Below are 16,263 nucleotides of genomic sequence, written 5' to 3' on the forward strand. Positions count from 1 at the left end.
TGGCGCCCTCCTCTCCCTCAGCCCTGCGCCGTCCGTCGCCCTCCTCCTGTTCCTCCCACTCCCAGGGAGGGCAGAGCGTGGGCCTAGGCCTCTCCTTGTGGGGATTAGGAAAGGGGCTCCAGAGGCGGCGGAGGGAGAGGGGAGGAGAGGCGCTACTCCTCCCCCTCCTCGCCCCTGAGGCGGCCAAGGCCTGGGCCTCGTTGCCTCAGGGAGGGAGTAGGCCGCGCAGGCCTAAGAGGGTGCCTCGGCCTTTCCTCCTCCTCCTCCTCCTAACCCTGGGCCTCTCTTTCGGTGTGCTCCGCCTCCAGGGCCCGGGGAGGCGCCTCCTCCTCCTCCGCCACAGAGCCAGCCGGCATCATCATGCCTCGGAGGCCCTGAGGCCGGGGCAGGGGTCCCGCACACAGCCGCCTCTCCCCCGATGGCCACCGAGGCCACAGCGGCGGCGGCGCCTCCCGGGCCCTCGGGTTCCCGCCTCCCGGCCTCCGCTTCCTCCCGGAGGGACTTCTACTGGCTCCGCTCCTTCATCGCCGGAGGTAAACGCCCAGCAGAGGAAGGAGAAGGAGAAGAAGAAGGGGCCCTGGCCTGGCCTGCCTTCCGCTTGGGAAGGAATTGGAGGGGGTATTCTGTGGGACTGGGCTGCGAGGATAACCCGGTTTGATCATGATGATAACTGCAGTGGCGATGGAGGCTTGGGAATAGTGTCTTCTCGCTAAACCAGGAATTGTAGGAAGAGGAGTTGCAGTTTAATGTTGGGGCTCCGCTTGGGTGGAGCAGGAAACTACAGCTCCCTGAATTGCATAGCATTCAGACATTGCAATCTGGGGCCACAACAAACTACAATTCCCGGGATTCCATAGCATTAGAGTCTTTGCAATCTGGAGCCAGAGTAAACTACAATTCCCAGGATTCCATAGCATTAGAGCCTTTGCAATCTGGAGCCAGAGTAAACTACAATTCCCAGGATTCCATAGCATTAGAGCCTTTGCAATCTGGTGTCACAGCAAACTACAGGTAACAGAACTGCATAGCATTACAGCCATTGCAATCTGGAGCTAGAATAAACTACAGTTCCCAGGATTCCATAGCATTAGAGCCATGGCAGCTTAAGTGCATTGACCAGATGCTCCCCCCTTTTTCCAGGACATGTCCTCCATTTCAGCCTTCTGTCCAGGAGGGACCCCCAAATGTCCTCCATTTCGAGCATGACCCAGGAGCGTGGTTTCAAATTAGTGTTTTGAGCCCCCCCAGGTCCTACATTTTGCCCCGAATGCCCTACATTTTGTTGCCATGCCTTGTTCTCCTTTGCAATCAGGACATCTGGTCACCCTGGATCAAACTGGATTATTTTTCGCAGTGCGGATGCAACCCTGGAGATCCCATTGTGGGCCTTAGGTATTGGGATATAAAGGTGCATCTAGGAATAATGCAGTTTGTCACCACATTAACTGCCATGGCTCCATGCTACTGAATCCTGGGATTTGAAGTTTGACGAGACACCAGCGCTCTTTGGCAGAGAGAAGGCTAAAGACCTGACAAATTTACAGATCCCAGGATTACATAGGATGGATCTACAGCGCTTAAAGGGGTGCCAAACCACAGAAACCAGTGGTTCTCAAACTAATCTTCCAGGTGTTTTGGTCTTCAGCTCCCAGAAATCCTGGGACTTCTGGGAATTTAGATCCAAAACATCTGGAGGACTAAAATGTGTAAATGCAGAGATAGTTGCAAGGTAAGATTTGAGTCTATTCAAGCACAGTCGGCCCTCCCTATCCACAGATCCTTTGTCCTCAATCCCATCCATGGCTTGAACATGTTATATATATTTGTTGTGATGGTGTGCCTTCAAGTCGTTTCTGACTTATGGTGCCCCTAAGGTGAACCTATTGTGAGGTTTTCTTGGCATGTTTCTTCAGAGCGAGTTTGCCATTGCCATCCTCTGAGGCTGAGACTGTGTGACTTGCCCAAAGTCGGCCTGTAGATTTACACGGCCGAGCTGTATGTATGTGGAAATATGTTTCTGTGTCTGTGTATGCATTTTCCAAAATGCAAGCCTTGATTTTCCCATTTTAATAAAAGGGATGCCATTTTACTATGCTGTTGTATTTAGTGGGACTTCAGCATCCACAGATTTTGGTATCTATGGGGGTCCTGGAACCAAAACCTATAACCAAAGGACCCAATGTACCTGCTGCTTTAACATTTTTTTAGCTCCTTCAGGATTCAGCTGAGGCATGGTTTGCCTCGTAAAGAAGAATCCCTGACTAGAACAGAGAGGCCAAATGAAGGAGAGAACAGGGTTCTGGTGCCTTGGATAGTCTTTGTGAGGTAGAAGGAAATAATGTCCAGCAGCAGCTTCTGTTCTACTCAGCTATGAAAGGTGACCAACTTAGAGAAACAAATCCTAGTTTTAGTTTTTGTGGGGTTTTCGGGCTATGTGGCCATGTTTTGGAAAAGTTTATTCCTGACATTTGCCAGCATCTGTGTCTGACATCACCACACAGATTAACATGTAAATCACTTCCTCTCAACCAAGGGTCACACACACACACACACATATATATATACATACACACATGCACACACCACTCACTTCCATGCTAGCATTCTCTGAAGATGCCAGCCACAGATACTGGTGAAACATTAGGATTAAATTCTTCCAGAACACAGCCACATAGCCCCCCCAAAACCACACAAAAAATATGGATTCCAGCCATGAAAGCTTTAGACTTCACATGAATCCTGATTTTGCTTTCATTATCCAGGACGTGAATCTGCTCTTTCTGTTTCTGCCCTGACCTTTTACTAAATATGATCACCGACTGTCTAGAGTAAATGACGAACTGGTGAGTTATCCTCCTTAGGGTAGAACAAGTTGTCCTCCTTTTGTTCCTCCTTAGTGGAGAACAAAATCATTATGGCATAAGCACTTGTCGGCAGCTTTTTGAAGGTAGTACATGTGTCATAATAGTTCCATATACTTACCTATAACCTACATATGAAAGGGGTGTGTTTACTACCGGTTGAAATCTTGAACCAGGATAAGAGTTATAAGAGCTTTTAGAACAGCTCTTGGTTTGTGCCAAAAAATTGCTCTGATAAACAATAGGCTGCACATAGCCTGTTACTGAAAAAATTAGACACAAGATTGCTACTGAATCAATGTGGAAGGGAAGCACAAATTAGTTTGAAATGATGGGTGTAAAGTCATAGGAGAAGAATTGAGAGCTTAATATTGTGTCCTTCCAAGATTTCACATAGTTTGTCATTAGTTCAGTACATACATAATATTGACTATGAGCTTGAAGAATATTGTACAGATGCTACGTATGCTGCTGTGGAGACAATTAAGTGTTTTGATATTGTTGCTATAGACATTAGCTGAAAGATAAACCATGCTATAGAAGTTATAGTGTCTGTTTAGATCTCTGGCATAATTTGACTGGAAAATAAAACTTGTTCAAATTTCCAGAATGGAAAGACTGAAATTGATGAGGTTTAGGTGGCAGGCATTTTTTCCAGAGGTGTAGAGGCTGGGTAGTGTAGGGAGCTGCATATTTGGAAGAACCAGGAGCCTGTTGAAAATTGGTTGCTGAATCACAGGCCCAGCTTCCAGAAGAGTGGCTCTCTAGCACTACATATTATTTATCCTGTAAGACTCCTTGTTGTTTTCACTCGCCCAGGAATGTTAAGTCTTTTACACTTTGGAGGAAAGATGAGGAAGTTATGAAATCCCTTTCAAAGATAAGGGGTTTTGTTGGAAATCACAAAAGACACAGTCTGTTGTAAGTGCTTCCTGTCCAGAACAGGATATTTAGTACTGTACATTCGTTATACATACTGGCCAAGATCAGTGGCATACCTCAGTATCCATTGCTAGTGGATACTGTACTTTCTTTCCCTTCCTCTCTAGCTCCAGCCTTCCATGGCTTCAAAAAAACCTGCTTCCTAGCCCTTTGGATGGTTTTTTGGCATGCACAGGAGAGCTGCAGCCACAGGAAAAGATGACTGATTCTTGGGGAATCAACATCGGATCCTGACCATTACATTTTTAAAAAAGGTGGGAACAGGGCATGGAATGTTGAGTCATTCATAGTTCATCTTAAAATCTAAAATACTATGTTTAAATAACTAGATGTTTTGAGTATGGAAAAAGTATCTATTACTGTTCTGCAGCATGTAATCATAAACATTCTATTAATGGTTCAATTTTTACAGTCCAAATACCTGTGATTATAACTTTCAAAAGTGCCCATGTTACAAAGCAACTGATATGGATATTAATGTTAACCTGATAGGACAGCAATCCACTATCAATTTCTTTTGGAAAAATAACTATTTGTTGTGTGCTTTCAAATAATTTATGACTTACGGTGACCATAAGGTTTTTATCACAGGGTTTTCTTGGCGAGATTTGTTCAGAGGGGGTTTGCCCTTGCGTTCATCCAAGGCTGCAGGGATGTGATTTGTCCAGTGGGTTTCTGTGGCCAAACAGGGGTTCAAACCCTGGACTCCCAGTGTCCTGATCCAATACTTAAACCACTACTGCACCTTGGCTCTCTCTGTATCAACCTAAAATACACAAAATACCCACATGGCTAGAAGGAAAAGGGGCCTGCCTGTATGAATGTCTCCAACAACACCTGAACTGAGAACAGCAGCATCTTCAAAATGCAGACTTGTGACTAACATTGTCATATATTTTTCCTCCAGTGTGATTTTTAACATTTTTGTCTGATGAAGAAGCCAGTGGAACTTCAAAAGCTTGGAACATGTTTTGTGCATTTGGGTTGGCCCCATAAAAATATCACTATTTTGTGAATTTCAGATGTTATTGGATTTTGCTACGCGGCCAACAGGGCCACTTACTACCCCGGATATCTATATCAGGCCTGTAATCTTTAGTGAAACAATGTATAAAATATACCATCATTATGGAGGATAGGATGAGTTTGAGAGTAATGACTTGCCATAGGGTTGAACTTTAGGATTGCTAAATGAGCAGAAGAAAAAGTAGGCTTACCTGCTCCCATGCATTTTACCGGACTTTGTGGAAGTCAGTGGTGACATTTTCTATGGCAAGGTAACCGTGATTATTTGTAGATTAAGGTGGTGTTGAAAGGCATGGGCAAGAGGGCTGATAAGAAAGTTAGTGACCTGGCTTCAAATCAGGAATGCCTTGCTCCTGCTTTTAGATACTACACTAGGGTCTAATCTTTGAAAGGTCAGTCTCTTAAAACTGATTTAGAAAGACCTTTGAAGAAGGACAGGACCATGTTGGAGAAGGACAGGATCATGCCCTGAAAATTATTTTTGCAGTTTCTGTGAGCTGAAACTTTTTCTTATTATGTATTCCACTTTATCAGAGGTTAAGTAAATACAGGAGTATTTTGCCAACAAAGGTCATAACCACTGACTGAAGAGAATCATGCTTACCAGGTGTGGGCTGAACTTCAAACAGATAAAGTTTTAAAAATAACTCTTGCAGAATGTTTTATAATAGGGTATTTCACATCTAGTAATTAGTGTTCATTTTTGTCTGTTTGATAGGTGTTGCAGGATGTTGTGCCAAAACAACAATTGCACCATTGGATCGGGTAAAGATTTTATTGCAAGCTCATAACCATCATTATAAACATCTAGGTAAGACAACTGCTGTATCTTTGTGGAACCTAATGCAATTTGTATTATGTATGAAGGATGCAGACTTCATTTCGAAGAATCAGAGATGGGCAATAACTTTTATTAATGACTACTAAATTGTTTCAAAAGTGGTACATAAATGGCGTAAACCTTTGAGTTCTTTAGAATTTATTACAGTACAAAAATTAGGGGACAAGGAAAATTTCAAGTTGTTCTGCTGTTGTTTTCAGCAAATGCAGTAATTCAAGACTTAATTGTGTTTAGATGCTGTGATATTCTCTCTAAAGTTCACTTCAGAATGACAATATTGGCATAAAAGAGCACTGTGTTCACAGCTAAAATGGCTTCGCTAAACAATAGGGTGAGCATAACAGTCTAATTATTCCTAATCTTGAATGACTGCACATATAATTGCCAGTGAATCCATGTAGGAAAGAACTCCAAATGTTGTTTAAATGCTAATACAGTGACTACCAATAAACATAGATAAGATGCTTGAGTTCCTTAAAACTATCAGGGGAGGGGGTTAATTGTTGTATGCTGATCAGCCTTTTCTAGGATTCCTCTTTGAGCTCAAAGATGAATCAGGTGATGAGATGAACCTGATTTGTATAATGTAATGCTGATATTGTGACTCACCTGCGTTCATTTGAAACCCACCTGCTATTACTGTAGAGTACAAACAATGGGTACCATAGATGTAGTTCTCCATGTCTCTGTTTCAATGTAATGTGTTTGTGCAGATGTTGCCCAAACTCACTGTTACCGAATGCTGTAGTGCTGTATGTAAGTCACGTTGATCTGAATGTGCCTTATTCATATAGAAGTGGATACAGTCATTCCTCCATATCCATTGATTCTGCATCTACGGATTTAAACACCCATGGCTTGAAAATATCCCCCCATTCCCCCATTTTGATTTTGCCATTTTATATAAACAACACCATTTACTATGCCATTGTATATAATGGTACTTGAGCATCCAGTGATTTTGGTATCCACAAGGAGAGTAGGGGGTCCTGGAACCAAACCTCAACGGATACCAAGGGCCCCTGTAAAGGGTTGCAGTCTAATTTCTAGGAATACAATTGTCTGTGGAATAAATTCTCCTTCCTTAACCATAATTCATCATCTTTGTGTTAAGTTCTCTTGTACTTTTTAACTTCTTTCTAGAATTTAAACTGTCTTTCACAATCTGTATGTTAATCACCCATGCACTCATGCTCCTCTTTCACCTCCTTCTATCCTTCCTAATATTCCCTTGTTCTTTTTTTGTTGGTGTTGTTTAACACTTGTGTGTGCCTGTTTGACCATAGCACTTCTAGATTTATAATTATTATCTTCCCAGCTACTGTCGTCATCTTCCATCACATCAGTTTATTCTTCTCTTCATGCATTTCTCTCTGTTTGTTTTCAGACAAACTACTCTCTCCCCATACTTTAAAAACAAACACACATGTGCCATTCTGACCCTTCATAAAATATAAAACATTTACTGGCAGTGTATCTTTAGACTACAATTTTAGGAGTTGTGGAGTCATATATTTCAGCCAGAGGAACACAAAAGTTGCAAACCTGACGGTAAAATACTTGAACTTCAGTATTTCCTGAAACAGGGATATATCCTCCAAAATTAGATTCTAAGTCTCAAAACGCTTCACGTCAAAGTGGTTTGAATGAATACACCTCCTGCCCCATGTCTGAAGATGGAAGATACATGGTCCTGCTGTTCACTAACTTACAGTAAGAATAAGCAAGTAAAAGAACATCAGATATTCATTCATTTGGTTCATAAAGTCTTCTACTAACTACTCTGTTTGACATTAACAAAATGAACTCTTTTTGAGAGCTCTTCTTTAGTTCTCCAGTTCATCTCTTCCAAAATTTACATTGGCTTATAGTAATCTGCAGTAACCTTGTCTATTTTGGGAAACAGATAAATAAATAAAATGGATTGCACTGACAAAAGCAAACAAGACAGTGATAGATAAAGATCCAACAGTTAGAGGAATGGAGATAAGTCTATTTCCAAAGAAAGAATTAGTATATTTTGTAATAATGTTTGGTGACTTCTGTCTGGAAGGAAACAGCATTTTGCTGGGAGTTAGGAGATGGCTAAGTAATTGCAGTTACACTGTTTAATTTTGTATGCACAACACTGTTGATAACGAGCCAAATCCTTCAATACAATTGTAAACTAAGGATCTCATTCTTTATCAATACAGGTTGAGTCTGCAGATTCATCCACACTGTAAAAATAATCCAGTTTGACACCATTTTAATTGCCATGGCTGTGCTATAGAATTCTGGGAATTGTAGTTCTGTGAAACATTTAGCCTTCTCTATCAAAGAACTCTTGTGCCATAACATACTACAGTTCCCAGAATTCAGTAGCATTGAATCATGGCAGTTAAAGTAGTGTCAAACTGGATTATTTCTGTATGTGGATTCAGCTTCCCTTATCCAAAATTCCGAAATACTCCAAAACCAAAACGTTTTTCATGGTTGACTGAGACATGACAACTTTGCTTTCTGATAGTTCATTGTACACATACCTTGTTTCATGCTCAAAATTATTTTAAAAACTGTATAAAATTGCTTTCAGGCTATGTGTATGAGGTGTATTAAAACATACATGAGTTTTGTATTTAGACTTGGGTCTCATCTCCAAGATATCTCATTATGCACATATATGCAAATACAGGGGCCGGCAAAGAGGAGGAGGCCTCCAGCGCTGGCCCCGCCCCTGGAGGGTGGAAGCTCCGTCCCTGGCATGCGGCTCCGCCCCCAGAGGGTGGAAGCTCCACCCTGGCACGCAGCCCAGCTCCTGGAGGGTGGAAGTTCCCCCCCCCCCGGCTTCGGCCCCCCAGTTGTCTGAGGGACAGCAACCCGGCCCCCGGCTCAAAAAGGTTGCCTACCTCTGGCCTATATCAACTAAAAATGAAATATTTTCTTTGGGAACATGGTGGTTCTTGTTCAAATTGGTATAAGTTTGAATAAAATGTATTTCATCAGGTGATTGTCTATTCACAAAAGTACATTTTACCTGTTAAAGTCAACCATTTCAAAGTTTCCCTTGCTGCATTCTATTGAAAAGATACTCCTACTCTTTCTCCCCTGTGCTATTACAGATAATGAATATCAAATTTCTTTCATTTGATTTTAGCTTTCCGAGTTTATATTTGTTTCAGATATATAAAAATTCCACCTAAATCTGTCCCTGAATGAAACATGTGTTATACAAAGTAGGTGAGGCAGGGTAAATATCAGCATGGCCTGTTTTGAGCAAAGTTCTCCTTAACTGTTTGTAAATCCATTTCCTCTTCAATCATCTGATTTCCCCGCTACTGACACTTCCCCCCTCCTTGATTTGCATCTGAGACCTGTCTTTCTTCTCCACTTTTCCTTATATTTATTTGTATCCCCACTTCCCCCCAAAAGTGGGACTCAAAGTGACTCACAATTTAAAAGAATAATACAGTTAAACACATAAAAGGAAACATAAAAATAGTACTAAACTATTTACAGTATTAAAACAATTCATCCTCAAATTAAAAGAATAAAATGCAATTAATCATTTTACCCAACTCTCTCGAAATACAATAGATGTCATTGTATGTCTGTATGCCTCCTGCTTACAGTCACATTGTAGTTTCTGTTGACTCTCTTATCCCTCCCTTTTTCATTGTTCACTCTTTATGTTTCAACCTCCTATCAAGAAAACCTTCTCTTAATACAAATTGTTTATTGTGGTTGCTGTCCTATCTTCTTGTTCTCCCCGTTCCAGCTGTTCTTCAGACTCTGTCCTTCATCTGCTTTGATCCTTGTTTCTGTTTCCCCATAATCTTATTTATTTCAACTTGTTTATCTCTTCTTTCCTTGCTATGTTGGTTTGTTCTTGCTTGTCTTCTTCCTGGGGCTATTTTTAACATTTTTAAATTCACTTCTTCACCCCTTCTTCTCTTTGACCTCTTTCACTTTCTCATGGCCAATTCCTTTCTCCTTCCCTCCTATTTCTAGTAATTTTCTTGTTAATTTTTCCTTCTCTTATTCCTAAGGTATTTAGGTACTTATTATTTTTCAAGTTTATTTATATAGCACTGTACGATATACACGATGCTTTACATAATCATACAAAGAAGGTAAAAATAGCCCTGCCAGTGGCTTACATTTAAAATATAAAATAACAAAGCATACAATTTTAAAATAAAATTAACCCTCAAGTAACTCTAAAACTGTGAACTGTAGAGCAGCACTTTACTCTTAATCTCACCTGTCTAAGATCTGAAATGCGTCCATAAACAAGAATGTTTTCAGTTCAGATTCAAAATGTGGTAAACGTTTTTTCCCCAAGCGGTACAGATGTTGACCTGAACTCTGTAGTGAGTATAAGAATAGAATTCAGAAAAGAATGTGTCTTTTCCTGACCGAAGCATTGGTTTTAGATTGATTCAAACAATGCAACAAACCATCAGTTCAGACTATCCTTGATTTGAAACTCAAACCCTGGTCTAGGCCTCCAAACCTATAGACAGTGCTGTAGATCGACCCGTGTCCATTTTATTAGTGCAAATGCTTCTGGAGGTTCTGGAGCATTATAATTTTTTTTAAAATTAGACATTATGTCAGATAGTAGTTCAACTAAAGTGAATTGTTTTAAATCAGCAAGCGTGTAGGTTTTAAATGCTTGTGATGAAATGTATTTTTGTCCTTTAAAAAAAGGGATTTATCATTTTATTGATATTTTTGTTAAAAAGTGAAATATAGATGCATACATCTTTATGCACCCTGGTTAGCAAAAACAATGACTGAAGACTCACTTCAGGTCATTTACTTCAGTTACAAAGTGTGGACTGTTGTTAGCTTATGGCTGTAGTTCATCAGGAGAGACAAGCCAGAATACTAGGTTTGAAGATGAAAATATAACAGTTACTGACAGAAGTCAATGGTTGTTTAATCACTCCATCTTAAAGCGTGAGCAGTCAGTTAGCATTCATGAACACACTGCTTGTAAGTTATTAAGTCATGGTTCCCCAAGCGTATCCTGACATGTGAACTGGACTGTGGTACAAATTATGGCTGAATCTTTAGTAGCATATGTTTCTTAAGCATCTACATCATATATAACTTCCAGATATAAATTACTGTAAGAATTGTATATTGAAATGTAAGTAATATATGTTGACATGTTGCATTATGTAGCATAAGCCACTGTATTCATTATTAATCTTTGTGCTTATTTACTTGTGCAAACTGATTTAAGATTGGATTCTGTGTTACATTGAAAGTCTTCAGAATTTTGGTATACAATTTCTTTGAGTTTTTTCAAAATTGTAGTTCAAGCTAATTATGTATAACTGAAATGTCTTAATTTCTGACAATTAAAACTTTTTTAGTTTTTTCAAACTTAGTGGCATTACCATGTTAATAGAATTTTACAGGTCTAAATGGATTAGTTAGTAATTCTTGAGTTAATACCTCTTAAATGTGTATTTTATGTTGCTAACAGGTGTAATTTCTACATTATGTGCTGTACCAAAAAAGGAGGGTTACCTAGGATTGTACAAAGGAAATGGAGCAATGATGATTAGAATCTTTCCATATGGTGCAATTCAGTTTACATCGTTTGGCCAATATAAAAAGGTAATTCGATTTAATATTTTCTTTATTTATATTTCAAATGGTGATTTAAAACATATATAATGACTTTAACAGATCATTCTGTAGTAATTACCAGTTGCCCCAACCTTTTCCCAAAATGCCCAGTAAATTATGCATTCCTAACCTGTATTTATATTTATGAGAAAGTAAATCTTGCAGTGGGAAAAAAGGCTTTAAAAGTTCTACAACTAATCTAAATCCATCTAAGTAAGTATTTTCCAGTATCCTCACACAGCTGATATTTTTTTTACATTTTGCAAGTCCAATTAAAAACAAAACCAAAGGGTGAATACATTTACAGGAGGGTAAATAAATTAAAATGAATTCAAACAAAACAGTATTTGATAGACACTGTATGAATGAGAGCTGGACAGTGGGGTTATTTGCTCAATGTAATCTTTGCATACTCTTGAAAGAGCAAGTTCACTCACACATAATTCCCCGAATAGGAGCCCTCCAGTACTATGTAGCACAAAGGGGGAAGTTTCAAGAAAGAAGGTAAAGCTATAAAAGTTACCCTTTCTTCTTCTTTTTTTGCCCTCATCCTAAAACATTACTCCTACCTCTCAGAGCCCTGAGCAGAACTACAGAACTGCTATTCTGAATTAGCTAGGTCCTATTGGGGGCGGGGGGCTGGAGGTGTATTACAAAACTTTAGTCTCTTTTACTCTACCCAGTTACAGCACTATGATTCCACCTCAGCTGCTATAGCTGCATCCTGTGAAATCTTGGATTTTATTGTTTGGAGAGGTAGTAGTATTCTCTGGCAGTATTCTCTTGATTTCCTACTGTGATGCCATGGCAGTTACAGTGGTGCCCAAGTACTGATATTGTGTAGTGTGAGACAGATCAGTTAGTTCTCACTTATATAAATTTGTTATTTGCTAAAAATGTTTTAATGTTTTTTAATATCAGCTGTTCTTGTTTTACGGCTACTAAATTCTTAATCTTAATAATGTAACAAGCAAATAAGTATCTTGCATTTTATTTTCTATCCCACGAACACACCAACATTCATAAACTTGTCTCATATATAAATTACAGAATCTGCTTGTTCGCTGTTCTCACTTTTGAGTAAAGGGTCATTGAGTGAATATGCAAATAGCAGCACTTTTTACAAAGTGTTCATCTTGAATTCTTACCCTATTGTCTGGGAGAATTAAATACTCATCTTCTGACTCCTTCCTTTGTTTTACTTTCTCTAGTATTCATTTTTGTAGGGGTATTGCTATACCACATTGTGCTACGTGAATTCCCAGCAGTTCTAATTTAGATTCTTTATGGCCAAGATCCAGTTTTGTCTAGTACACACATTAAAATCTCCCCCTGGTCTTGGCAGTGCCTGGAAATTGACTCCAGAGGATGACCATGTGAGGTTTTCCACTAATCCTTCCCATGCCAACAATTTTGAGGGCTTCCTCTTCTCCCTACTACTGAAACCAGTGTGAGTACCTCCTCCTATCCCACACTATGTCCACCAGCTGGGGACATCTAGATGCCTTTGTGGTTCCTATGGAACACAGGACCCCCATGAAAGTGGAAAAAACTAAAACAAAAAAAAACACATTTTTTAAATCTGAGACAACACCTCTCTAGGATTCTCTAGATCCTTCAGCCCAACTCTGTAGTCAACATCTGCCGGAAGTTGCCCAATAGAGTTGTGCTGGAAAATCTACCAATGCCCAGAGACGTGTTCTCTCTAGGAATCACTAGGTCCTCCAGCACAAGATAGTCATGCTGGAGGACCTATAGAGAGCGTATTAAGCAAATCCGTGAATAATTTAATCCTCAAAAATGAAAGCGATAAATGTCAAGGGCCAACTGTACTCTTCAGCAGGCAGAGAAAGTAAGGTCCTTGTGGCTCCTTCTTATTTGGGTGAAAGATCAGTCCAATCAACGACCTGATTTATTCCTGGGTGTGGGTGTGATGGGGAGGAATATGCTAATACTCTTTAGTCCTTTGGCCTCCCTTTCTACAGTATTAAAATAATGTATTGTAATGGATTTATAATTATAGTAATGAATTTATATTTTATTATAAATTTAAAATTTATACATTATGATTGCTAGGTTTATCTCATTGTTTCCCAGTCTTGGTTGAAGTGCACACTGACTTCTGGCCAATATGTGGCCTAGAAAGCTGTTGCACTGTGCATTTCAGGAGTACATGTCTGATTCCTGTACAATTCACCTACATAGATAGACATACCTTCTGCTTGTTGAAAATAATGGTATGATTTTAAAGCTGTATTATGGTTTGTTCTTAAAATGTGGTTGGAAATGCTAAGCCATTGTTTGTACTTGCATTGTGCAGTAGAATCAAATTCATTTAAGTAAACTAAGGAACATTTTTTTATGTTGGTCATTTGATATTTTTATAGATTATTAAACAGAAGCTTGGCATTTCTGGGCATATTCATCGGTTAATGGCTGGATCCATGGCAGGTATTTATTTCTTCTGTACACTTTTTGTGTCCTTTGCTTGTCAATTTGTATTCCTGTCCCAGTCAATTAACACCTGGGCTACAGGTAGTCTTTCTTTTTAATAATGTAAAAGGTAATAGAATAGATGGTGTTTATTAGAATTCAAAATGTTTACACAATCAGAGAAGCATAACAGTGGTTGAATAAACTGGAACTTGGGAGATGTCTCACTCTTGTTACTGGCTATATAGCAGGTGTAGGAACAGTGTGCTGTTCCAGATATTGCTGGACTACAACTCCACCAGCCCTAGTCAGCATAGTCAGTGATGAAGAATGCTGGGAGTGATAGTTGAACAACATCTAGAAGACTGCATATTTTCCACTCCTAGGGTATGGGAAGGAGGAAGAATCCATCAGAAATAGGACCCTGTTCTCATCCGTGACCACCTACATGTCTATGAGAAACCTTCTAGTATACTTTGTTATTGTTGTTGTGTGCCTTCAAGTCATTTCCAACCTTCGGTGACCCTAAAGAGAAAGTCTCACAGGGTTTTCTTCTCAAGATTTGTTTAGAGGCTTTGCCTTTACTTTCTTCTGAGGCTGAGAGAGGATGACATGCTCAAAATCATTCAGTGGGTTTCCATGTCTGAGCAGGGATTGGAACCCTGGTCTCCACAGTCATAATGTTCACACCACTGCTCTATGCTGGCACTCTTCTAACATGCTGCACATTGCCATAAAATGAGGAAGGATTTGCTGCAATTAGTACATTGCAATAACAAAAATAGGACATTTTTAGTAGTGGACTTAAGACAATGTTTCATTTGTGTTAACTTTGAATTGTGAGAGGAATAGCTCTCCATGGCATTCAAGACTTCTTAAGCACCAGAAATAAGATTTGTGAATGGTTCTAAGGTGCATTTTAAATGCTTCTAGATGAGTGGAGTGAAATCTTCGGCTAGACTGACTTTCTTTTCTATATAGAATACAAAAGGCCAATACACAACAGTAGTTTCCTGAGAAACTACATACTTATGTCTTTGAAACTGTGTAGACTAAGGAAAAGAGACAAATAAAAGGACAAAAAATACACAAGAGGAGGAAATTAAAGGAAAAGAGAACTGGAGATTCACTGCACAACCAAAACAAAAGCAGACCATCCTGAACAATAATTGTACTTTCTTAATAAGAAATAGTGGTAGTACACTAGTGCAAATTGAGAACAGGTGCATTAGAGGTAAAATGAGAATGTGAACAGTTTTCCCATTTCTGCATAGAGCTTAAGAGTGGTTGTGGCATGGTATGTAATATGAAAGTAAAATTAAAGGAGATTGAAACTTGCAAACAGTGTTCTAAGTGTGATCTGGAGATTTATTTATTTTTTAGCCAGTCTTATCTGCCAATGTAATTTGAGTATTAAAATCACTGAGAAATGTTGACAAAAGCTTCCCTAGTGCTTGGAAGATCCTCCACAAACAGGGCACGTATGAGGAGTATATAGGGAAAATACCATGAAAAATCTATTGTAATGCGTCCTTTGGAGATGGCAGTGTTAAATGCTATGGTGGTGACTCTCAGCTTTGGATTTCCTGAGTCTTGTGTAATTCAAATCTCTGTGGTAAGCACTCTATTGGTGGGTAATTGCCTGACAGTTTCCTCTGAGGAAAAAAACACAAATAGTCTAAAGCAGAGGGGAAAAACATAATTTCAACTGTTTAAAAACAAGTGCTTTTCCTTGACCATTCCCATAGGAAGGCATTTTAAGAACAAAGGGATTTAAGTTTTAAAAATAATTAAAAAATACAGAAAAAACTCACCCAACTTTTTTCCTGGAAAAAATTATGAAACAGTAAATATAAGAATTATTATTATTATTTTTTTAAAAAAGAAATATCTCTGATTTTAAGAGAGCAGGCTTAATTCTGCACCAAGGGTATCCATGAATGAACTAATCATACAAGTTCTATAGAAGATTAACCATATCAGTATTCCCTCTGACTTCAGTGTGTCACTTCCATAATAGATTTTCAGACAATATATTTGTAAGTATGAAAATACAAATCCTTTGAGTGCAAACTCCAGGTTGAATTTTAAAAACCGAAATTTAAAAAAAAGATTTAATGCATTCAACTGACTTTTTTATTTCTTGTGGAAGGTATAACTGCAGTAATTTGTACATACCCTCTTGACATGGTGAGAGCACGTTTGGCATTCCAAGTAAAAGGGGAAGACAAGTACACTGGAATTATTCATGCATTCAAGACCATTTACACAAAGGTAATATGGTTTTTTACCTTTTTGTTGTTTTGTGATACCTGCTTCTCTTAGTATTTTGACATCATATTTAATACTTGTTGGTGGAAAGTAGTTTAGATTTTATGGAAGGAGAAACAGAATAGCAGGCTCAGCAACTTGTCTAAGTTTTTGAAGGTAAACAAATCAAGACATTTTAAAAGACCTTGAAGCAGCTCTTGTTTTCTGTGAGTTTCCTATTCTGGTTTGCCATCTGTAATATCAGAGAACTGGAAGAATTACTGT

At 39.0% G+C, this 16,263-nt stretch overlaps 1 protein-coding gene across 2 annotated transcripts in view; it reads left to right on the forward strand.

Moving 5' to 3' along the window:
- The first annotated feature begins 241 nt into the window (after positions 1–241).
- SLC25A16 (solute carrier family 25 member 16) overlaps positions 242–16,263 on the forward strand; it is a 31,509-nt gene continuing 15,487 nt past the window's right edge. Inside the window, exons 1-5 of one of the 2 annotated variants that reach the window (XM_089510487.1) lie at positions 242–533; positions 5,548–5,640; positions 11,150–11,283; positions 13,683–13,746; positions 15,881–16,002. In XM_089510487.1, coding sequence (XP_089366613.1) covers positions 419–533; positions 5,548–5,640; positions 11,150–11,283; positions 13,683–13,746; positions 15,881–16,002 — 528 coding nt within the window. In that variant the 5' untranslated portion in view covers positions 242–418. Of the gene's footprint in view, positions 534–556; positions 1,012–5,547; positions 5,641–11,149; positions 11,284–13,682; positions 13,747–15,880; positions 16,003–16,263 lie in introns of those variants that run through there. The other variant, XM_089510488.1, reaches the window with a different exon arrangement.

Source organism: Sceloporus occidentalis, unplaced genomic scaffold (assembly GCF_023333645.1).
Source record: "Sceloporus occidentalis isolate IW3139 unplaced genomic scaffold, rSceOcc1.0.p SCAF_2, whole genome shotgun sequence".
Lineage (NCBI taxonomy): Eukaryota > Metazoa > Chordata > Lepidosauria > Squamata > Phrynosomatidae > Sceloporus > Sceloporus occidentalis.